General features: G+C 39.7%; 1 protein-coding gene across 1 annotated transcript in view; it reads right to left on the bottom strand.

Annotated features, from left to right (window-relative positions):
* The window catches only part of plxnb1a (plexin b1a), a 101,558-nt gene that overhangs the window by 12,611 nt on the left and 65,008 nt on the right, over window positions 1–23,939 (bottom strand). Inside the window, exons 5-33 of the mRNA XM_068337209.1 lie at window positions 22,718–22,846; window positions 21,434–21,534; window positions 21,215–21,347; window positions 20,838–20,994; window positions 20,559–20,667; window positions 20,183–20,291; window positions 18,351–19,109; window positions 16,641–16,739; window positions 16,123–16,245; window positions 14,640–14,733; window positions 14,318–14,487; window positions 12,660–12,811; window positions 12,461–12,566; window positions 9,282–9,418; window positions 9,012–9,185; window positions 7,904–8,138; window positions 7,523–7,765; window positions 7,258–7,434; window positions 6,189–6,337; window positions 5,927–6,027; window positions 5,612–5,829; window positions 5,260–5,438; window positions 5,096–5,162; window positions 4,309–4,455; window positions 3,222–3,396; window positions 2,833–2,936; window positions 2,638–2,722; window positions 1,431–1,603; window positions 259–419 (exon numbers count right to left, since the gene is read on the bottom strand). Coding sequence (XP_068193310.1) covers window positions 259–419; window positions 1,431–1,603; window positions 2,638–2,722; window positions 2,833–2,936; window positions 3,222–3,396; window positions 4,309–4,455; window positions 5,096–5,162; window positions 5,260–5,438; window positions 5,612–5,829; window positions 5,927–6,027; window positions 6,189–6,337; window positions 7,258–7,434; window positions 7,523–7,765; window positions 7,904–8,138; window positions 9,012–9,185; window positions 9,282–9,418; window positions 12,461–12,566; window positions 12,660–12,811; window positions 14,318–14,487; window positions 14,640–14,733; window positions 16,123–16,245; window positions 16,641–16,739; window positions 18,351–19,109; window positions 20,183–20,291; window positions 20,559–20,667; window positions 20,838–20,994; window positions 21,215–21,347; window positions 21,434–21,534; window positions 22,718–22,846 — 4,766 coding nt within the window. The remainder of the gene's footprint in view (window positions 1–258; window positions 420–1,430; window positions 1,604–2,637; window positions 2,723–2,832; window positions 2,937–3,221; window positions 3,397–4,308; window positions 4,456–5,095; window positions 5,163–5,259; window positions 5,439–5,611; window positions 5,830–5,926; window positions 6,028–6,188; window positions 6,338–7,257; window positions 7,435–7,522; window positions 7,766–7,903; window positions 8,139–9,011; window positions 9,186–9,281; window positions 9,419–12,460; window positions 12,567–12,659; window positions 12,812–14,317; window positions 14,488–14,639; window positions 14,734–16,122; window positions 16,246–16,640; window positions 16,740–18,350; window positions 19,110–20,182; window positions 20,292–20,558; window positions 20,668–20,837; window positions 20,995–21,214; window positions 21,348–21,433; window positions 21,535–22,717; window positions 22,847–23,939) is intronic.

Below are 23,939 nucleotides of genomic sequence, written 5' to 3'. Positions count from 1 at the left end.
TACAGGCTTCACTTTTTGAATGTACTTAAATCAACTTTTCATGATACAGTATTCTAATTATATGACTAGCACCTTTATATGGAAGTTCAGAGTCAGTATGAGGCCGTGGTAGACCCATGTGTTGTGTGTGGGCGGCTCTTCCAGACAGAACATGTTCTTAGACCTGCGGATGAAGCGTGTTTTTCTTGTTCGGCGGCCCAGGAGATATTTGTCTCGGTCCAACCCTGACTCCTGTGAGTTGCTACTGCTGCCGGTTACCTGTTGGTCTTCCAGATGTGGATGGTCTCGGGGTCTGTGATGTTGTGCTGTAGAGCCTGTTCATCCAACAGGTCAAAAAAGTACTTGACAGCCAGAGGTACAGGACGGCTGGTGCTGAGGATGGCAGTGAATAAATCATCCACAAACTTCTGCAGCGTCCCCTGGAACAGAGAACACGCTGGTCATCAGGACACATCTTGTGTCCAATAGACAAAAGTTACTGTGATGTTAAACAGATTTAATTCTTCATAATATCTGGATGTTTCAGTGGCAGAAGACGCTTCCATTTTAAGGCTTTTAAGGTATTAATTCATTCATTCATTCATTGTCATATGACCACCGCTATATCCGCCGCAGCGGGTCACGGGGAGCTGGAGCCTATCCCAGTGGCATAGGGCGTGAGGCAGGGGACACTCCGGGCACGACGCCAGTGCACCGCGGAGCCACACACAAAGACATACAACCACTCACACACACACTGACTCCTACGGGCAATTTGGGACCAGCCAATCAACCTGAAGCGCATGCTTTTTTGGAGGTGGGAGGAAGCCGGAGAACCCGGAGAGAACCCACGCAGACACGGGGAGAGCATGCGAACTCCGCACAGAGCGGGACTCGAACCCGGGTCCGCCGTGTTGTGAGGCGGCAGTGCTACCCACTGCGCCACCGTGCCGCCCAAGGTATTAATTACTGTATACTATTTTGATCAAGATAAAGTGAAATCTTCTTTAAATATTTTTTATTCATGAAAAAGAAGCAGATAAAATAAATGCAACTTAAAATAAATGCATGTTAAAATAAAATAAAATTAAGTTTGATAGTGTAAGAACACTTCCTGAATGATTTTGAGTTTGTTTTGATTTTTTCCCCACATTTGACTTACTTATCTTACAAAATGCTCGGTACTTGTGGAAGTAAAATGTCTGTACATTTGAACAGAATGTACTGGGAAACATATGATGCTGTGTATTCTGTGAAAAATGAACACAATAAAAAGTCATGATACCCCTTCGTTCACAAAGGTTCATTTAAACACTGATTTCTCGCTGTAAAAGAGGAGGAGCACAGAGAACTACTAAAAATCACAGTTCTTTCATCTCACATATGTATTTTGCTCCGTGTGACTGAGTGAGCACCACCTTGATGAATACTACACCCAGGCTGAGTCTCACCTTCATGGACAGAAGTCGTGTAAGGTAGATCTCTGGGATAGCCTTGGCCCTCTCGCCAACCCTCTCCCTGAGACTTCCTCTCCTGTGCTTAGGCAGCTCTGTCTCCTCGCTGGCCTTCACCAGATGCCACAATCTGACTCCACCCTCCTCCCCGTCATCCAGCATTGGGGTCTCTGGTAAAATTCAACAGTTTCATTGTTATATTTCTGTCAGCTTAGTGTTCTGCATTTGTATAGAGCTGCTTCTCAAAAAATGTGAATTCAATTAAAAAAAGAAAAACTTTATTTGTATTGAATTCACATTGATTATGTGAATGTGAATATCATTGGAAACGTGACATATCACGGAAAAGTTCAATATTTCTGTCCGTTATTTCAAAAATGAAAACAGTCTGTTACTTAGACTCATGACATGCAAACTGTTTCGAGTATTTTCCTGATCTTGTTAACGATGCCTCAATGTAAAAGTAATGTAAAGAAAAAAAAGGCAACATCTAAAGCCAAATAAGAATTTTCTTCATTTGTCTATTTTCTCTAGGAAAAAGTCATTTTCCATGAGATGAACATTTAATTTTAATTCTTTTATTACCAAGGAACAACTTTCCAGTGCATATGAAAACAGCGACCTCTGCTGGTATCACTTAGTACCATTCAGGTTTTCTGCCAGACTACTTTGAACAAACTGTTTATGATTTATCTGTTTTCAGCTACAAATGAACACATTTGTCTGCACTCATTTTATATTCAATGCTAATCATATAATTTAATAATAGTTTTCATAATAATAAAAAGTTGTAAAATTAAATCTGTGTCAGCGGCTGTGCAAATCGTCATTTAGTAAAAAATGAACAGTGAAAGTACGTCAGTTGCAAGTCAGTGGTGATAATTTTCCTTAAACCTTTGAAATCTGAAGGATTTCCAGTGTTCTCAGCTGTCATATTTTATGAGGTTGTGATGCTTCCAATTTTTTTATTGGTATTGTGCGAGCTTGGGGAGGGAAAGGAACCAAATGGGAGAAACTGCATGGTCATTTTGTAAATGCAATGCTTGTATGCACTGTAACAATCCTAAATATTATTTAAGACTCTGCATTCACAGCTTATCACCTATAGTTCTTACATTTTGGCATCATTTTCTTTAAAACTCTGCTTATCTCAGCATAATGCATAATTGATCAAAGTCTCTTCTGTGTGTATAGTCTTACTCACTTTCTCCCAGCATATAATCGTGGCTATCATGGAGGTGATGCTTGGTGCTCCTGGGGACAAGGGCCACAGTGGCTCCATCAGGGACCTGCACGGCACAGCTGCATTATCACACTTTTGGAGTGTCATATTACTAATCTGGACGGTTCTCACAGCTTCACACCACATGCAGGGTTCATCGATTTGTGTCACACTGACCTTGTAGTGTTGCAGTGTATTAAGGCGTTTCCATGAACCTTGTACAACGGATGTCAGGTCTTCATCTGATAGGATCAGATGACCTGCCATACCTGCTCGCCACTCTGGGGAAAAAAAGCGCCGTATTTGCACCAGTAGAAACATCTATACATTATTTACATATTCAAATCAAGGTTTTCCCATTTCCTGGCAATACTTGCATCAAAGATTTAACTGATTTTTTTTTCTAATTCTACATCATGATATCAACAACCTGAATGGCAGCAGTTATATAGAAGGATGTGAGGGGAGAAGAACAAACAAAACCCATGCGTTTGAGGGAGTGACTGCTCCAGATGACACACAACCTGATCTTCACCACAATTAGGCGGAAGGAGAAAGGGATTTACCAAGGTGTAATGAGTCAACATGTGGCCTCTGGGAAAACGAAGTCCCCTTCCAGGTTTGTTCCACAAGTTTCTCCTTCACTTGGGTGATGGTGTCGCAGTCCAGAACTTTGGCAGGTACTATCTGGGTTGTTGTGCCTCGGCTGGTCACTGTAGCCGGCATCACCACATTTAGGGTCTTCACAGAAGAGCAGGAGGCTTGTTATTGAAAGGACTGTTACACCACTACCAAACATTTTGTTGGTGTTTCACTTTTGGCAACTGACATTATTTGTCTAAAGAAATGCTGTCATCTTACTTTGGTCCTTCATACTAAATCAGTCTCATTGAGTTTTATAGATTAAAACTAATTTATAAAACTCATGTCCTGAACTGTCCTGAATTTGATAAACCTTAACTGTTTATCAAATTTTAAAACTTTGTGCGGCCCACCAGTCAAACAGGTTCCCAAGCACTGAACTAAGGTCTTTGCACACATCTTTCATCTCCTACCTCTGCCAGTCTTGTTTTGTATTTTGTGGTTCTCTTTGAATTTCTTGATATTTGTCACTTCACTTCTTGACTTGTGGGAATGCCGTGGTTACTATGTACATCCTGCTTTCTGAGCATCACCAATTCTTTTTCTTTAGTTTTGAATTCCTTCTTTTGCTTTTGGTACAATAGTTTTTCAAGTGACAATAGAACTATCACTGTGCTTCAACTGTAGGACAACCCTAGTTTAAAAGTGATTGATTGATTGATTGATTGATTGGTTGATTGATTGGTTGGTTGACTGATAGATCGATTCCTTGACTGATTGATTGCAAGCTATGAGCATTACAAAGTCAAAGGACATAATTGTACAATAGTTTGACTAAAAAAAACGGTCAGTTATCAAAGGGAACTAATAATTTTGACACTAGTAATTCTTGGTCTTTGTGAAAAGTAAGCATCCAAAATAAAATAGGATGTTTGGAAAATCTGTATGAAAAAAATCAATCATCTGTTCAACATCATTTAGAATTTCATGGAGAGACAAATAATTTTGACCTGAACTGTACTCCTTGGATTTTCTTTGCTAACCCCCGACTGAATGCATGTATGTTCTAACCAGAGTACGGTACTCCACGTCCTCTCGCAGCAGCCGGTTATCGTTCAGTGTGTACTTGGCTTTCCCTGTCACAGCGTCCACGGGCCCCTTGTCCACCTGATGCTTTATGGCCCTGAACAGCGTGTAGAAAGACTCCCCTGCTGATTCCTGGTCAAGGATAAAGATAGAAGGTCAACAGTAACCTAATACAACAGAATTTAAATGGAGAGTCATTCAGAGATTGTCCTGAACTGTTGACCTCCATTTATTCTGTGAGTATTCTATGAGTGGTGAGTGATGGCCACTCTACCTGTGACTATAATCCCAGTTTCCACAGGGAAAATAATCTCTAATTTATATTATCATTTTATCAAGTGATTTAGTACTGACATAAATATAGAATATAAATGTACTGTAAATCTCTCAAAATGGTCCCAATGTCCAAAATATGCTGAGTAGAAACTTGATAAGGAAGTTATGTTACTCAAACTTGTTCATCTTGTGGGATTCCATAAAATTTATAAAATGAAAAAAATATGAAAATTAATGTTTCCACTAATGGAAATATTTTTAGTCCATAATCTGTGACGAAGGGTCATATAGACTTTACGTCAGTATAACAAAACTATAATTATCCTTTAGAGATTTATGCAGTGAAAACCTTGTAACTGCTGCCATTTATCATTTCATTATTGATATAGGTAATTGTATTTTTATTTTTATACATTTTTTTTATTTTAATGAATAGGCTTTCAATAGAGATTCAACATTTATTTGGTTATCTCTGCATAAATACTAGCACACTCACCCTCAGAAAGGTAAAGAGACAGATGGACATCCAGTTTGTCAAAAGCTTCTCAACCACTGACTCAGTTCTGTTAATAAAAAAAGGTGTTAAAATGTCAGCAAAACAACTGGAAGAAGTATCGGTGACTAAATGCTAAAGGTAATCTCAAATATATTCACCCTCACCTTCTTAACATCAGTTTAGGGTTCTTGGCCACATACTGTTCCACTAGAACATTGAGTAGCGTCTTCAGGATGTCTGTGAAGTACTCCAGTTTACCATGTAGTGCTACAGTGAGCAGAGAGGCTACATAGGCGCGGTCTCTGGGGGAGAAAGTTCGCTGGACCTCCAGGGTGTGAATAAACTAAAGGCACAATAGGGGAGAAAAGATGTAAAGTAACAGCAAAATATTCCCAAAAACTGAGTAATTATGTAGAGTATGGCATGGTTGTACAGACATACAGAACAAATATTTCAAACCATGTATATAGTAACTGTCTCTATATAAGGATAAAAATCCTAACGTTGCCTGCGGACCTTGGTGAGGAAAAGTTTACTGTTGAGCAGATTGGACAGCTGAACCAATCCCTGCTCCACAGTTTGCCTTCGACTCTCTGGAACATCCAAGTCTCGTCTTAGTGGAGACTCCTGGTGGCCAGGGAAGAAAATTCTCTCTGCATATGCCTGGTAGTCAAGGAAAGGAATCCCTGAGCCCACCAAGTCACTGGACATGTCCATCATTTCTGTCATCAGGTCTGACAGGGGAAGGGAAAAAAAGACATTGGTCTCTGTCTGTACTTTATGTCAGCAAACCAAGCGCCCTGATATCATTTTTTAATGGTTTGAATGTACCTGTGAATTCCTTCTTACAGCGATCCCTCACACTGGTCTCTAGGTTCTCTAACTGGATCTGCACCTTCTTATAGTCCCTCATGGCCTGTTTGCTCTTCCTCCTGGCAACAACAGCAATGCATAGAAGACATTTAGCTGGAGAAATAAAGCTGCTCCAGTTATTAGAAACTACGTGCATGACTGAATCACATTCCAAATACTGCAGCCTGCTGGGGATAATGAGTGGAGGCAGGTTAAATAATTGAGTGTTGTGCATGTTCACCTGTATATGAGGACTATAATGAACACAATGAGTGCCACTATGGAAGCTCCCACGCCAACTCCCACCTGAGCCTCCAGAGGAAATGTAGATTGGGCCTGGCTGTCGTACTTCACTCTGCCCAGAGAGAAGTTCAGATTCCCCATTTTCACCTGAAAATAAAAACTACAGTCTTATCACTATAAAAAAAAGAGGAACATTACTGGTGTGGCCAACAAGAAGATATTTTTTGTTTGTATGTTTGTTTTAATTCAGGGCTCTCATTGTAATAAAAAAGCCCTTTGTATTGTTCCTATGTTACATTTCAAGACTAGGAAAAGTGGAAAAGTCCTACCCTCTTGTTTAGGATGCAGTTCCTTTTTTGTTTTGTTTTTTCTTTTTCGTAACTTAATGCAATCACAAAGAGAACCGTATACGTGATATATACTGTACTTGATATCTGTCTAACTTCACATGTCACTACCTAGCTAGATGGCAAAGAAAAGCCAGGTGTAAAATTCAGGGTCAATAATGGAAAGAAATTCAAAGCTAAAATTCAAAGGTAGCAGATTAACATTAGTGTCTGCTTTTGCAGAGGGTAAAATACAACGTTGGCTTCTCCAACCATCAATGCCAGGCTCTCAAACAGGCTGATATTTCTGCTACTTTCTGCACCTGTTTATCAATAGTGTCGGCTCCTCCAACATGCTAACAGCACATTTAAGTCACAACAGGCTAAAAACAGCAGCAACTTGTCCAAAAATAAACAACAGATTTATATTATTGTTAACATTTCCAACATGCTACCATCTGTGTTAGCTTCTTCAAAATGTCTCAGTCAATAATGTTCACATGGTTCTTCATGATCTCTGTCATCTGAATGCTAACAGTAGCTGCTACTTTGGGTATTTATATTGACCATAGGACAGTGTATATGACATGCTTACTTTGGACATTCTTCTGCATCGCTGTGAAACTCCCACCCTAAAGCTAGCTGTTTAGAAATTGTATCAAACTTCCATAGGTGACTCATAAATATGATTTCAGACTTGTGGTTTCTGGAATGAGCCCCAGAGTATTATTATTTACTCACTGTGAACTCGGGTAAACTGTCCATGCCATCCAGTCTGTTGCTGGCTATGACTGAGGGCTGCAGGGCTGGAGGTTCACAGTACAAATGGTTGTGGGTCAGGGTCTTTACTGCACACACACCCTCCCCTATCCGAGCCTCCACCTCATGCTTATAGATGGCCAGATCCAAGTTCTCTCCCTAGATGGGAAGGATACAACACTTTTTACTGTGGAAGTTGGCTCACACACTCTAAGCTGCTGAGCTAGTTCAATGAGAAGGCACACACCTCAACAGAGATTATGCTACCAGGTTTGTGATAGTATGGTTTGCTGGGGTTGTTCTGGTTTAGAGGGTACAACTGTGGGTTGGTTTCATAGGTGAAGGCTTCACCTCCCACAGCAGTGAAGTCAAAATGAAGGCTGTCCATGAGAAAGTGAACTCTGACCCTGGCCCTCCTTGCCTCTTGTCCCACTGCCGGAGTCGGACAGGAAATGAGGGAGGAGCTGTTCACTGTGCAGTGAGACTCGTACTAGAGGTAGAGAAATATTAGGCTGTGGTAAAATTATAATCACCACTCAAAATCAAGTTTTAACTGTTTGTACATCCTTACAGAAAATAATGACAGTCCACACAAAGTGGCTACAGGACTCTCTGCATGAACACATACCTGTTTGACTTGACAGAGTGTCCCCTCGGGGCATTCCACTTCTGGGACAATTCTTCTCCATCTTTTCTGTAGACTCCGATGATTTTGTCCTCTTTTCAGGATTCCTTCTTCCCTCCAGGTCTTGCTCCTCTTCCTCCTTGGTGGGAGAGTATCTGGTGGACTGAGGATGACCCGCATTTTTGGATCCTGAACAACATCCAAGTTCTGACCGGATACTCTGATAATCCTGCCTCCGCTACAGGGAGAAGTGGAGGAATAGAAAAAAAATCACTGTTCGAGACATTACCTTTGTGGCAAATGTATTTGACTGCAGTAAAAGTGTTGTTTTTGAAAGATTAATAAAACCAACAAATATGGACAAAAGTGCAACATTTGATTGCGTCAAAATATTCAAAATTTCGTGAATGATTGCAGCTATCTCTTTTAAATATATTAAAAATGTGTTAATTTTAATGTTTGGTTCCTAGAAACAATAGTCTGCACTAAAACCTAATTATGTATTCAGGGATGGCAACAGGAAAACTTTTTTTTTTCAGCTGAACTATTAATATTGAAAGAATGACTGGGCTTTTTATGGGGGGCTTAGCCCCCCAGAAGCTGAAAGATTTTCAGTAATTTACTAACCGATTTAGAGTGAAACGAGCATTTGTGTCAAATTCAGCCAAACGCCAATCTGTTAAATGTGAATTAATGTTGTTTTATATATTAGACCCCTGTAATCTAAGTTTATTGTAAGATTGATAATCATCAGTAGAACTGACAGATGACTTGTGTCGAACAGTACTGAGCTTTTTTTAAAATATAACTGCAACAGATCTTATTCTAAAATGACCAAAAGAATATTGATGTGCTGTTTTTAATTTCAAGCAAAGCCAGAAAAAATAGGGCTTTAAAAAATAGAATACTGTTTACTGATAGTTAAGATCATGAGCTAATACGATGTTCCTGCATTACAAGTGTATCAAAAGACACAAGCACTTGTGACAGTCAGAGTTGTACAGCTATACAAGAGCAGTGTCAGTGCAGTAATGGTACAATATGTGTTATGTAAATTTGTCATCTTTGCAATAGATTTGCAATATTTTAGTGTATCTAAACCAATAAGCACCTGAGAAAGCTTTTAGATGGAGCAGCCATTGTAATGTTGGGGTTGGGGCTGTAATGATACACTAAACCCTGGAGGTGGCGTTCTGCCCCTCCAAATCTCACGGTGACACTGTGTTCTCCTGTTCTGTTACTGCCTTGGGTCAGACAGCTGATCTGATTCTCCTGGATGTTTTGCCTGTACATTTCAATTAGAAAAAAAAAAATCAGTCTGTTTCCATGGTATAATTCTATTGATACCAAAATATACTGTCTTCTTCATGGAGACACTTACACCATGCATGGCACCCCTCCGATTAATGCAGTTACTTCACTCGGATGTCCGGTCCTGAGGTTCCAGCCTCTGATTGTCAGAGAGGAGCCTCCTGCTTTAGGCCCTCTTTGAGGGAAGATGCTACTCAGTGTGGGGTCCTAACAATGGAGAGACAAAGAAAAGAAAAATGTAAAGTGATGTAAAGAGGTGCAAGAAGGATAAATGTAATCAACAACCCTGTAGCTGGTGATTTATTGGACACATAAAAACGAAAAGAGACACTGGGGGATTCTATGAATCACGAAAAGGCTGCCTCACTGTCACCTAGTAATAATTAATTCATGTGCTTAGCACTTTACACAATTAATTATGACTGTTGTCACACCTAAAGACCTTTTATTGGTAATGTAAATGAAGATGCATGCTTTTGCACTGAATTGCATGTTTAAGGAAACACGGCTTCAACTGAAGCAAATCAGCCACAGCTGGGAGCTTTGGTCAGTAAAGAATACTCTCATGGACAAACAAACAGTTGTTAACCAGCTTCTGTAAAATGGCTCAAACCCTGTATTTTATGTCTGGTAGATATTATTTTCCTAATGAGGCATTCCATTCCAGGTAAGAAAAATATCATGGAACTCCTCTCATAAAGGCTTGATGAATCTGTTTTCATCAATCCTCAAGACCATGTTTTCACGTAACCGAAAATAATCCTATATCATGCAATAATTACAATGTAACTCCGATTTGTTGAATGGATGTGAAAATGTCCTGCAGACGTCTTTGTTTATAAATGCTTCACTGTGTTAGTGTTATTCAGTATACTTGCACTGCAACTGGTTTAAGTATCAGTATTCGGTAATGCTGACTACATAATGTAATGACAATTGAATAATGATACCAGTAATTTCAATGACTCCATACAAATCTCCTTTTCACTGTATGGAACTTAATCGACATTGAAAAACTGAAAACTGCATGTAAAATAAGTCTATTCATTCAGACCGGTGATCCAGTCTGAATGAATAGACTCAAAGTTCTCCTGCTTTGCCGGTAGTTGCTACTCTAAGGAAAATGGGAAGTATCAGTTAAAAGTTTGACAACGAAAAAAGTCCTGGAATGTAGTGTTAAAATTATGATTATGATATATTATTCTGTGTGGGCAAAATGTGTTTGAAGTTCCAATATTACATTCTTTCTAATTAATTTCAGATTGCTGCCAGGCATCCAACTACAATGTATTTGAAACATGTTGCCCCAAACTGAACCGTGGTCCTAAATTTCAACTTTCTAAAAGTTGCTGAAGCTTTCTTGAGAACATGCTGTTTGTCTGGGCTGGCCACTAAATGTCTGTCACGCCTCTCTCACCAGAGAGGATGTGGTTAACAGTGGCACAACCTCTCTGGTGTGCCACTGTTAGCCACACAGTGGCATGCGCCACTGTGTATGCTACCTGTTACATTTGCTGCACTCGCTTTTATTTTTTTAACTTTGTTACTACTCATTTTTCTCGTATATATATCTCTTATTTTTATTATATACAGTATTTTCCGCACTATAAGACGCACCGGATAATAAGGCGCACACAATAAAAACAAAAATTATTTGATAAACTGCAGTGGCTGTAGCTTCGCAATCCGTCCACTAGATAGAGCCGCGCTGCTCAGACAGGAATGATTGCATTCATGACTTCCTGACTACCTTTGAATGGCCCCTATTGTTATGTCAATAAGCCATTCTGAGCCTCATCAAGGAAACCTGATCACTTGATCCCTTTGCCATCTTAGAAAGAAGTCAACACGCATATTAAAAAATCTGACATAAAAAACTGGTTAAATTCATTACGAGTGCAGTCAGTGTGAACAGAGAGGATTATTTCCTGATCTGAAGTTCGATATTTAAGCTCCGACGTTCATCTTCGTTAATTAATTAAATATTGTTTCGAACTGGTAGTCCAGTCGGAAGTGAGGTGCAGCTATTTGCTGCTGTGTGTCCTAAACAATTTTTTAACTAGTTTTTAATGTCAGGCTGCTAATTTACTGGCAAATATGACACTGTTTTACTCCTAGAACTGACTTTAACGTCGGTGTCTCACCGCCGTGAATCTCACCGCATGTTGCTGCAGACAGAATACACAGGCCTGAATGCGCCCCTCTGCCGCCCGCCCAGAGATATCAATTACATTTGTAAATCAATTGCAGCACACCCCCGTTGGCACCTTTGTCTAGCAGTCACTCTGCTCTTGAAATTTCAGAAAAGGCTGGAAGTTCAGCTTTGAGGGTCTTTCATTCACCTTTATGCCAGTTTCTCCGTGTGTTTCCACAGACTAATAGAATGGACCGTCACTAGATTCGAGATGACAGCACAATGGCATTTTTAAGACCGATTAAGTTTAAAGTGGGTTATTTCCGACGCCAAAATAGTTAGGAAATACTGAGATCAGTCAGTCAGTCAAACTTTATTAATAGAGTTGTTAAAAGTTCCTTATGTTTTCCTACGTAATCACCGGTGCTCCTACAGTCTGCTCTACCGTCTGAGAGCAGCTTAGTCAGAGCTGGGATTTCGGTGACGCCCCTTGACTACCGTTGTTAGGGGGCGCAGGCCCGAGTGCCTTGTGAGGGTGCTCCTCTGGTGGCGGAGTGCGGCATGACTGGCGGCCAGACTGCCGGCTTTTTTCAGCGATCATGTTTTTAACCAATATTGATATGAATATTAATCCATATATAAGATCCAATAGGAATCCTCCGTGTTTTGTTGTCACAACACACGGGCCCATAAATATGACGTCACAGCGGTTTTCGTCGCAGACAAGACGTCAGCGTTTTTTAAAAGTTGCGGATACACCGTCCACACGACAAAGCAGACCCAGCGTTTTTTTAAAAATCCACCTCGGCCAGCGTTTTCGAAAAGTTGCGTTTTCATTCCGGATATCTGCGTTGTCGTGTGGACGGAAGGCGTTAACGCAACAAAAAAGTTGCGTTTTAAAAAAATCCGTCATCATGTGGACGAGGCATTTGTGGGCTGTACAGTCGATACAGGCCCCGTTTGTTTTCCAGACTCTAGGAATTGGTGGGGTAAGGGAGGACCACTATATACAGTATATATACAGGCCTGAAAAAAACATGTTTTCCCATAATAGAACCCCTTTAAGGGTTGAAGGCAATGAGAATATGGACACATGACTTCTCTCATTTCATTACCTGGAAGCTAAAGATCTGAGCAGAGAGTCCGAGTCCGCCTCCGCTCACTTTAACTGAGGCCTGGCCTCTCCTCTCTCCTCCACTGCTCGTAGTTTCACATATTATCCTACAAAATATCATGCAGTCACAAACAATGGTTAAACACAGAAAGCAACTAGTTGAAGTCTGCTGACTATGTTGTAGTGTGCTGACGACTCGCCTTGAAGAAACTTCATATCTGCTATGAATGATGTTGCAGGGAATCCCGGCCACTGTGACTGAGTTCTGGACGTCTTCAGCTCGCTGGCCGAGGTTGGAGCCTGAAATTGTAACCACTGTTCCCCCCTCCACAGGACCGGATACTGGGTCCAACTGACAAAGCAATGAGCAAATATATGAAATGAAATGTACTGTACATATAAATAAAGACATGATGACTCAGCTGAGGTCGTACCATTAACTAATGGGTGTCAATCAGGCATGAAATGACAGTGATACAGGTTCACTAAAACTGATAAAATTGTGTATGTTTTGATGCATTATTTTATTCTATCATAAAAGAAGTATAAAATACCCCAAAAGTTTCACCACCAGCAGTTCAGTTGTAGTATTTGAAACATAAGCAACAGATAAAGAGTATAATTATTTGTCTGCACAACAAAGACTGATCTGAACAGAACTATTTCACACAACCTCTGGTTTGGTGAGACAGCAAATAAAACTGACCAAAATCACATAAAGGATCTGGTATTTCCCATTCCTTTTTACTGGATAGGGGAAAAATGCAATGTTTGTTTGCATTCTTTAAACCAGTCACAATCCTCGATGGCAACAAGTTGCAACAGAGAAGGTAACTGCTACTGTAGCTTGTTTATTTCCATGTTGTTGGTAACCATTTGTTAGGGTATCTTGACATTTTCGGGATGCAAGGTGCTTTAGCTGCTTTTAACAAGAGACACTTGGAATATAGAAACGAGCAGATAGTTGATAGAACACGAATGCCGTCTGAAATAAATGTCCAAATGCAGGCTTATAGTAATCTAGATCTGGTGAATCTAAGTAAATTGATGATAAAGCCAATGTTCCATTCAAAACAAGATAATTCATCTCCCCAACTACAGCATATATTTGAATAAGCTCACTTGAAAACCTCACGGTGTCACGTTTTAACTCCACCCACTACCTGTCAATCAAGCGCCCAACCAATCACGGCGCATCTGCCAAAAGGAATCACATGATCAATATGGCGTAAGGCATCGGGCAGCGAGGGTTTTAGTTGTGGTTACAGCTTTCGTCCACACGACAACGCAGTTATCCAGGACGAAAACGCCAGCCAAATTGAATTTTCTTGAAAACGCCGGGTACGGTTGTCGTAGGAACGCTGTAACCGAAACTTTTTCTATCCGGGGGGCATCTCCCTGCGACGAAAACCGCTGTGTGTGTAACCCGTAGATTAACATGCTTGACAGTTGGACATTTGTTTGTCTGTTTCTTTATTTATGAGTCATAAAGTTTATATATTTATTTATTCATTCATTCATTCACGTTCCTCGCCAAAGACACTGAAGCCAGTTCTGGGTCAGACCGGGACGCGGTGCCTGCTGGTGGGAGAACTCTGATGGGTGCGCTTGGTTTATCATACCAATACATTTGTTTTCATATGTTTGGTACGAAGTCTGGTATTATTGTTTAATCATGGAATTTCCACGGGTTCCTGGTAGTATTTTATATATTAGACTGAGACTACTAGTTTACAAAACAAATTACATCATTCAGAAATTGATTCTTCTGCATCTTTGTATCATGACTTTCTCTCTCTCTCAGCAAGTATGCACCTAGATAATCCAGAATATGTGCACAAGTGGGTGAAAAGCTTACAAAATGAATGACAGGTGCTGGACAAGTGTGTTGGACTTCTTCAGTGCAGGAGCCCTGGTACACACAGCAAGAACTAGAAGCATTGCCACACCACACGCAACCATACTTTGGGTCAGCAGTGCGACATCGGCTGCAGTCCTGACGCCCGACAGAACAATTGAACAGAGTCACTAAAGCAGGGCAGAGAAAGGGAAGTCTGTGAGGAAATTACATTAGTGTCAAACAAACTGTATAATATATATGCTCCACTGTGTATAACCAGATTGTCTCACATCTCCCACACACATGCACAACATTGACACACACTCTTAGCAGTGCCCACCATACAGATCCTCAGTGCTATCGATGTGGAAGTTGTTTTTCCTCCTCACGTTGATCATGGCAGTATATTCCTCCATCGGGGTGGAATAGGCATACTGGAACAAAAACAGAATTAACATTGGAAGCAATATGAGCATGACTCAGTATGACGAATAACTTGATGTTATACACAATCATGTGGTAAGCCATGAAAGCTAGTGCCCATAACCTGGTTATGACAGCTAATAAAAAAAGAAAAATCAGTAAAAACATACAGATGTACACAATCAGGAGACCTATGTTCATTGATTTGTTTTTTTTTAATAAGGAATGGCAGTGGTACATTAATCAATGTTGTGACCCTTATCTACAGTGATTTACAATCATCATGAATTCAATCAACATTCTGTTACTCTGTTAACATCACTTTCCTTAATAATGGAAGATATGGCATTTATCCTTGTTATTCCAAAACCACTAACACATTTTCTATGAGACGTCATGGAGGGATTGGGTATGGTCCAGACATCAACCCATGAAATCATAGTACAGTGGGGCAAGGACAAGATTTCCTTTTACCTGTAAGAATGTGAGAGCATTTTTGGGCACTTGTATGTATCCAAGTATGAAAAAAAATTGTGATTAATTACATTTTAATGTAATAAAGATGTGGTTTACTTAGGAGGTTGCCCGTCTCCTCTTTTCTACTGTAGCTATAACTGGAGGGTTTCACACTGTGATGTTACTTATTATATATCGCAAGAACTTTCATAAAGTCTCCAAATGTCCATTGAAACCTCCTAAACAGATGCCACCTCAACCAGCTGCTTAGCAAAACACAGGGCCTGTACTCCCAGCTCATTTGTTCATCAGGATGGCATCAGATACCAAAGGCCAACAAAATCAGTCGCAATGATGATGACAGATAATACAATGGCATTTACTGGACTCTTATGTCCCCACCAGGGCTGAAAAGCTCATCTAGCCTGACACCTGCCATTTTTTGTGGAAATCAGCTGAGTAGTTGTGCAACATTAGAGGAAATGTCTTTAAAGAAGAAGAAAAAGTTTTATACGATGCTGATAGACTGTAACCTCTATCGCAGGTGAACAATAGTAGAATAAATATAATCAAACAAGTTAAAATTTGTCTAGGGATATCAAAAAGTACACAAGCAAACTGAACACATATGTAAATGTGTAAAGCTTCATTGAATTCTGCACATCTGTCACCCCGACCATACAGACAAAGGCAAAGATATTTTCCCTGATTAGCAGGGCATGAACAATTATTGATCCATTTGTTTGTCTAGAGCTGTACTAAAATGTATTTGGCCAACGTCTCTTTCCTGTTTTGTGAAACCTCGTCCAAATGATTATTGCTTTAAATCCAGAATATTTAATGTTGTAGAAATTGGTTAAAGAACATATAGCTTTTGCAAACTTTAGATGAGGAAAGCATCATTATTATTTCTGGAAAAGTAAATAGTGTACATGAGAACTGACCTTGTGGGGTTGGCAGGTGATAAAGAAGACTGACTGCTGAGTGGCATCTGGCTCCACAATAGCATCAACCACCACTGGCTTCTTCTCAATGTCCAGCACACACTCATAATCCAAAGTCTCATCCTGCATGTACACAACACATACATTTAATTAGATGGGACAATTGAAACTCATTTATTCTTACATCAGTTTGGAACATTATCTAGGATAAAAAGTGTTACTTCAACGGTTGCTTCTTGTATAATGTCAATGCCTGAAAAACATTAAAATGCCTTCATCTGAAAATAATTGAAACAATATTTGTGTTATGACAGTGAAAAGCTATCCTGAGCTACAGCCTAAAGACAAATATGATCTTAGGTTTTTAATAAAGACTGATCTACCAATCACCTGATAAACCTAGTTCAATTCATTTGGAGAGAAACAATAGATGGGGGATGACGTGTCCCTTACTGACAGTAACATAAAACATACCCATCATCAGCAGCGAAGGGGCTGCTGACCCTGTAGATGGTTACCTGAAACAGGTTTAGGTGTCGTCCCACCAGAGTGACTTTTCTCTCCACGTTGACGGGGAGCAGAGAGGAATCCTGAACTCTATCCACACATGGACACTCCTGGTGACATATTACCAACAATTACAAAACCGTACCGTTTACCCAACATATGGATCACTCTCAATTGCTATTAGGTGGATAACAGTAGGTAGGTGTAGATACTCTGTTTCACTTTGACTCATGTCACAGACTTCCACTAGATTCTGGAACATCTGTTAAAACAGGTGGCACTGGGTTTAAGCTCTGCTGGTACACAGTTAAGGCTGACTCATGTTCCAGTTCACACCAAAGGCGTTCAGGTCAAACACGAAGTATAGGTAGCTGTCCGATCTGATACCTCATTGAAGAATAAATTACACTTTGAAAATTAATTATGTCATCTTATAAAAAGCAAGAACTCAACAACCAGCAACACCAAGACACCGAACAGTAATAAAATATCCATCATGCAAGAAAAAAAAAAAAAAAGAGGGAGCAAATATGATGTCATTGTGAGCACACCTTGTAGTAGAAATAGTCCTTGTGAATCAGTAATGTAGTGAAGACAATGGTATGGAGACAGAGGTAGAGGTTAGGTTTGCTTTTCTTGCAAACAGAAGGACTACTTATTACTGTAGTATAGTATTTAATATTCCTAATTGTTCCAGTACTACACAAAATGTTGTTGTACCTGCATATGGACTGCAGGATGCTAAAGCTTACATCTGATTTAATTGTGCAGCATTATGTTTATTCATTTTTTTTAGGTTAAAACCAGATTGATCATTTGTCAGTAGCACTGATTAAGCATATCTACAAAAAAATAGCTTAAAAACGTTATGTATTCTTAATCAAAATGAAACCCTTTCATCCTTAAAAAAACTAAAATCAAGCAATCATATGATGTCATATGATATCTTCCAACCATTAATGTATCTCAGCTTTGATTTATTTGGTAGCAAGCTAGTAACACCATGCCAGGTATTGTCTATGGTCACCACAGACTATCTGGGAAATACTGGGACACTTACATTGAAGAGAGGGGACCCATGACAAAATCATATTTCACACTCAGATGAAACTCCATGTGGACATTCGTGGGGATTGAAGAACAATACATATTTATGATACTGTGGTGCTTCTCAAAAACACTTTTGCAAGTTTAATTATTAGTGTATCTACAATTTAAGGGTAGCGGCTCATTTTGTGTCACGTCTAAAACCAAACAGCAGTGCTGTCACCGACCTTCAGTCATTTGAATCTTCCACTAAGCTCGCATCAGGAGTGTAAACAGACACCTATACAGTAACATATTGCTTTGCTAGACTGAATCCTAAAGCTTTTACAGTGACATCTAATTTAATGTCACATTTTTGCCAATGCAGCTTGGTTGGCTTAGCTTAGCATAAAAAGAGGCATTGGAGAGACCGCTGGTTTGGCTGTCTTGTAGAGATTAAACAAAGGAATGTGACGTGTTAATTAATGAGCCTGAAAGGAAGTATATTATTTCAATTTGATAAAGCCAGCTAGCACCCTTTCCCCGTACACAGTTTATGCTAAATTACGATAACCAATACATACAAAAGTTGTGTCATTCTTAAATGTTATAATTTTCTTTTAGGTGTATTCTCGTACTGACTGTAACAGCGACACAATTCTGAAACAAGGTGCCCACAAGGCTGCGACACTCACCAGGAAACTGGATTCAGTCGGAGAATCCGATTGGTGGTTTGTTGTGGATTCAGACTTGGAGACAATAACGATTTGTGGTGATTGGGTATAGATAATTGACTTTTTACTGCCAACTGCAAAAGATGCGTTTGTCGCGGATTGAGTCCCCCCCTCTGACTTATCCCACTCATTCAGCCAAAGAGACGAGTCATTCTCAGGAATCACCTCCTCCTTGTCACTGATAGAAAGCGCTATGAAAAGGGTTGCTTCGCCTGAAGCACTCGAGTTTACACCAGATGAAGTCCCTGATACTTCAGCAGATGGCTCTAAAAACTTCATGTCAGAGTGTACCTGGCTGCTAGTGGTGCTGGGCAATGTAGTGTGAGTTATTTCAGTCATATGCCAGGTTTCATTGTCCCCACGCTCTGAAAAACCTCTTGTAGAGCCACCAATTCCATCCGCTTCTTCCACTTTTAGGAATGGCCCAGCTGTGGTGGTATCATCAGTATGAGTGTTGGTAGCCCGGATGGAGATACTAACAAAGGGTGAAGAAGTAGACGGTGGTGTACGAGGTGAGGCCGATATTGCATTAGGAGAGGTGGATGGTGTCACTGTGGTGGTAGATGAAGGAACAGCTGCTGTGGTGAGGGTAGGTGACACTGTGGGATGCTGCACTGAGATGGTGGTTGTTGTAGTTGTTGTTGTATCAGCCCGGACAGTATGAGGAAAAGGGGTCAGTATTCTAGTGGGTGGTGGGATGACGGGTGTTGGTCGTTTGAACTTGATGATGGAGAAGCACAAAAGAACAAAAGAGACAAGAAAAAAGGCAGGGGAAGACAAAATTAAAATAAAATAAAGACGTGTGCAAGCACAGTCAGAAGTCACTTATAGAAACAAATTCATGATAACATTACACTGAAAATATAAATCGGGATTTAAAAAAAAAAAATAAAATACACATTAACACAGTGAACAATATGTTACAACTGGCAGCATTGAATTTAAGAGCAAAATACTGTGTGGAAACATTTACAGTGCAATGAGAGCTTGTAGTTTTCAGATTATAATTAAAATATCAGACATTATTTTATTGAAATGAAGAGTTTACCCAAAATGTCTTTACAAAACATCACATGGGATAGAGTGGAGTAGATAAAGCTTCTCAATTCACAAAAGGTGCATTCCATTTGTTATGGGAAGTTATTTTAAAACAGAAAAAAGTCCATAGAATGCAATATCACAAGTCAACAAGATAAAAAAAGGAGTAAATAGGATTAATTTAATACTAATTTAGGTTAAAGGACACATGCATTTCTCATTTCGAGCCATCTGGAGTCATTTTATTCAACATGTTGGGTCTGATTTTAAGATAAATTCCCAAATTATTTTGTTGAAGAAAATGATGCAATGCTGCTTTATCATGAAAACCCAGAAATAATTCATGGAGAAAGAAAGCACACTCCTTGTCATTCCATTTTTGTATTTAGTAGTGCAGTATGAGTGCTAGTAACTTATAAATACTTGTGCAATCACTGCGCTTAATCATAAAGCATAAACCTTTCTTTATCAGTTACACCCAGCTAAATATAGTTTAATACAACAGTCCTACACATATCTTCCATGAAAAAGACACTAGGGATAGCCAGAGGTTAAGTCTTTTTGTTTTAGTAAATTTAATGTAAAGTATTACAAGAATCTCACAATAAAATGCAACATATCAGTGATAAAATTCTTATGAGGGCAGTGTTCATTGATGGACTTTGCATTAGACTGCATCAGTTTGAGCAATTTAGTACACATTCCTAAATTTTATATACCTGTCAAGGCAATCAAAAGCCTCACTGGGGACTCACATTTTGGTTGTAGATGGTAATTCCTTGGCTGCAGGTGTCTTTGTTTGTGCAAACATGCTGATGAATACACCAGTTACACCCCCAGCGACTGCTAACACACCCTTGGCATCTGGTAGAACACAGAAACAGCCACAAAGCCAATGGTAGTCAAACTTCTACACATTATGGGAATGCACTGACAAAAACTTCAAGACAATCTCAAACTCTCAGATGCTCTAACTCTAACTTTACATGCTGTTAATCAAACAACTCGCAGTACAAAATGTTTGTGAATCTGGAATGTCAAAACAAATAAGAATGGCTCTATTTCTGATCTTCTGAATTCTATCCAGTGCACACTTTGGTTTCCATTTGTAGAGAGGATGCGTATACTTACGGCCTGCGTCCAGAGAGGTGTTGGACTAAGCTGCAGTTGTAGAAGGTGAATTCTGTCTCTGCTACCGTCACGTTTACAAAACGCAGTGACAGTGTCACCACCACAAATTCTGCATTAAAACATTTGTTCATTTATTTACAATTTACATTGCTTATTCACAGTAGTTTAAAAAGATTTAGACAATCATTCACTTTTACATGTGACTTAAATATGTTTTGAAAACACAAGAAAAACTCAACTAGATAGGTGAAAATGCTGAGGAAATGCAAAGACCCTCACCATCTCCATGGGCGATGGGGGGCAGACGGCTGGCATCAGGCGTGGGGCAGATCACACCAGTGTTAGTGAATGAGGCAACAGTTTCTGTGTCTTGGAAGAAGCAGGAGTAGGCCTCTCCTTTCCCTAGACTAGGGAGGCCTTCAATTGACATCACAATCTGAGGGAGGGAGACAGAACAGGGAAAGGACATGTCAAAAGAAAAAAAACAAAGCAAGAATTAACCAGGAACTGATTCAGTGTTGAAGTTCTCTTCATTCACTTCATAACCATTTTTCCATCATTATCTTTAAAAAGATTCCTCCAGAAAAACTACAAAAGGCCCACTGTGAACCATTTCTGTGCATTACTCCCACTTTTCCCACTTTTCGTTGACTTACATCAGCTTTTTCCCCACGACTGATGTTGTAGAGGCTGAGGTGCTGGATACTGAGGCAATGTTGCGTTTGGTTAAAACTCCACAGCCACTGGTCCTGCACAGATCCCCGTTGGCACTCCCAGTACTGGCCACACCTGAAACACCACACACAGACCAGTAGGATCCTTCCCAGAATGAAGGACTGTTGTTAAAGGACCACAACACATGTATACTGACTCACCGTCCCTCCAGAACACACCAGCCACAGTAGGGGTCTTTGGCGGACAGACAGGATTGACAGTCCATGTGATCTCCACATTCTGCCACTGGACGCTTCTCCACCTGAAAACAGCAGGTGTTGAAGAATGAAGTTGAACCTGAATCAACTCATAAGCCAAGAGGTATTGCACATTTTCAGCATTCACAGTATTAGACATACACCAACTGATGGTTATTGATCATTAATAATTTTAGCCTTATTGATACTTTGTTGCATCTGGCACAGGGTGTCTTGAATCTGTGCAAGGTACAATGAACTCTCAAGACTATCAAGGCATTCTGGAGAGAAAGTTGCTACCTAGTGTCAGAAAGCTTGGTCTCAGTCGCAGATCATGGGTCTTCCAACAGGATAGCGACCGCAAACACACAGCCAAAAAAACCCAAGAATGGCTTAGAGAAAAGCATTGGACTATTCTGAAGTGGCCTTCTATGAGCCCAGATCTAAATCCTATTGAAAATCTTTGGAAAGAGCTGAAACATGACATCTGAAGAAGACACCCTTCAAACCTGAGACAACAGGAAGAGTATGCTCACGAGGAGTGGGCTAAAACACCTGTTGAGAGGTGCAGAGGTCACATTGACAGCTACAGAAATAGTTTAATTGCAGTGATTGCCTAAAAAGGTTGTGCAACAAAATATTAAGTTTTGGGTACCATTTTTTCTCCAGGTCTGTTTCATTAGTTTGTTTTTTTAAATGACTCTGTTGAATGACTATTCCAAAGTAATGTCTGATTTTGATTTCTTGATTTTCAATACATTTTTATTATTACTTTGGTAAGTTTCAAGTGATTTCCTTGACCATTGTGAGTTTTTCTTTCATTAACAGAGGGGTACCAACAATTTTGTCCACGTGTGTATGTCTCCTGATGACTGTTGTCCACATAATTCTGTGGTTGGTGACCTTTGATACTGACTGCCAGCGGTATTCTCAGTTTTCTCATGTTCTTTTACCACATATCAAAGCCTGAAAAACTGCAACCAACAATACATTATCTGACTATGAATGGTGGCCCATGCTCAGCCTTGTTTATGGAGACATCTGAGTGGGTGGTTGAGTAGCCAAACACTCCAAAAGACCTTCTGCCCCTTATACATCTGTTGATATGACTGATGACAAAACACAAGAAACATGTGAATGCTTGATTCTTAGTCTGCTGGAATCCATACAGGGTATTTCTTATAAAGGAAAATTACATTTACCAACTTCAACCACTCAGAACAAAATTCCCACAAATTTTAGACTTACACTAGTTTTGGTCATGATATAGATGTGCTCTCCATTCTGGTCCAATAAAAGATCACTGTGTATTGGTGAGTTAGGCTGGATCGTCATGTTTGCATAGACTTTCACCTGGCCATTCTGGTCCAGATACACCTAAAAGACAACAGCAGACAACTTCAGAAGTTAAACGAGATAAAATGTACACACATTTATTTATTTTTTCGAACATGTTAATATAACAGACTTCACACCATCATCACATTTACAACATCAACAACAACATCTGAAAAATAAAGGGCTGACTGGTGGAAGCCAATAGGCTTGTGAAATTTCCGTCCCCAAGAATCAACAAACATCTCTCTCATTACAAAATGTTGCCAGCCAATTCCGAATTTAAATGTTTTCAACCAATTAATATATTGAATTTTGACATTCTTACACTTATCTACTTCTAGATATTAGCCTTTGTCCCAGATATAACCTAGAGCATAACCATGTTTACATTCTTCCTAAAAACAACAAGGTTTGTTAACATCATGGATAGTCAAAACAAGAAGTTGACCTCGCCAGTGTTCTCCAAAGGAATATAATGATCACATTAACATCCCTCAGCAGACAGTGTTTATCCAAGAATTAACCAGTTTGTCACAGACACTTTAATAGTTTCACATTCCATTATATTGTCAACAGATATCAACATGCTCTTTAACGTCTCCAACTTAATTTTAACCCTCCAAGCAGAAATTCATGTTTTCTTGTTCATTAATCCATGTTTCTGACATTGATGATGTTGAATGTTTTTCAGATGTTTTATGGAATCCTCGATGTGTCCCGAAATTGGTGTAGAGCTCCCACTATTGAAGCGAATCTGTTGTACTGATCTTTGGTGTAATAACAACTACTGTCCATCTTAATTGCTTGTATTTCTCCTCTGCACTCCTGATAATTCTTTTCGTCTGGTCCAGAGAAAGCCTCTTTATTTTGATGAAGATCCTGCAATTGTTTGTTCAGGTGTTGTCGATCAGTCCATTCTTCTTTAGTTGTCATTTTTTAGTGATATCAGCATTCTTTTGAGTGAGATTCTCATAAATGTAGACATTGTTTTCCTGTCAGCTTGAAGCCTTGTTTCAGAAGAGCAATTTTGTGTTTACGAATTTATCAGCACTGCAGGTGGTCTCTGACCTCCAGATGGCAGTGGATAGCATGTCTCAATCTGGTGAGGATCTATAGTTATCTCCAGATCCCT

This window comes from Antennarius striatus, chromosome 2 (assembly GCF_040054535.1).
Source record: "Antennarius striatus isolate MH-2024 chromosome 2, ASM4005453v1, whole genome shotgun sequence".
Lineage (NCBI taxonomy): Eukaryota > Metazoa > Chordata > Actinopteri > Lophiiformes > Antennariidae > Antennarius > Antennarius striatus.
Note: the sequence above shows the minus strand (reverse complement) of the source record. Positions and strands in the feature narration are given on the sequence as shown.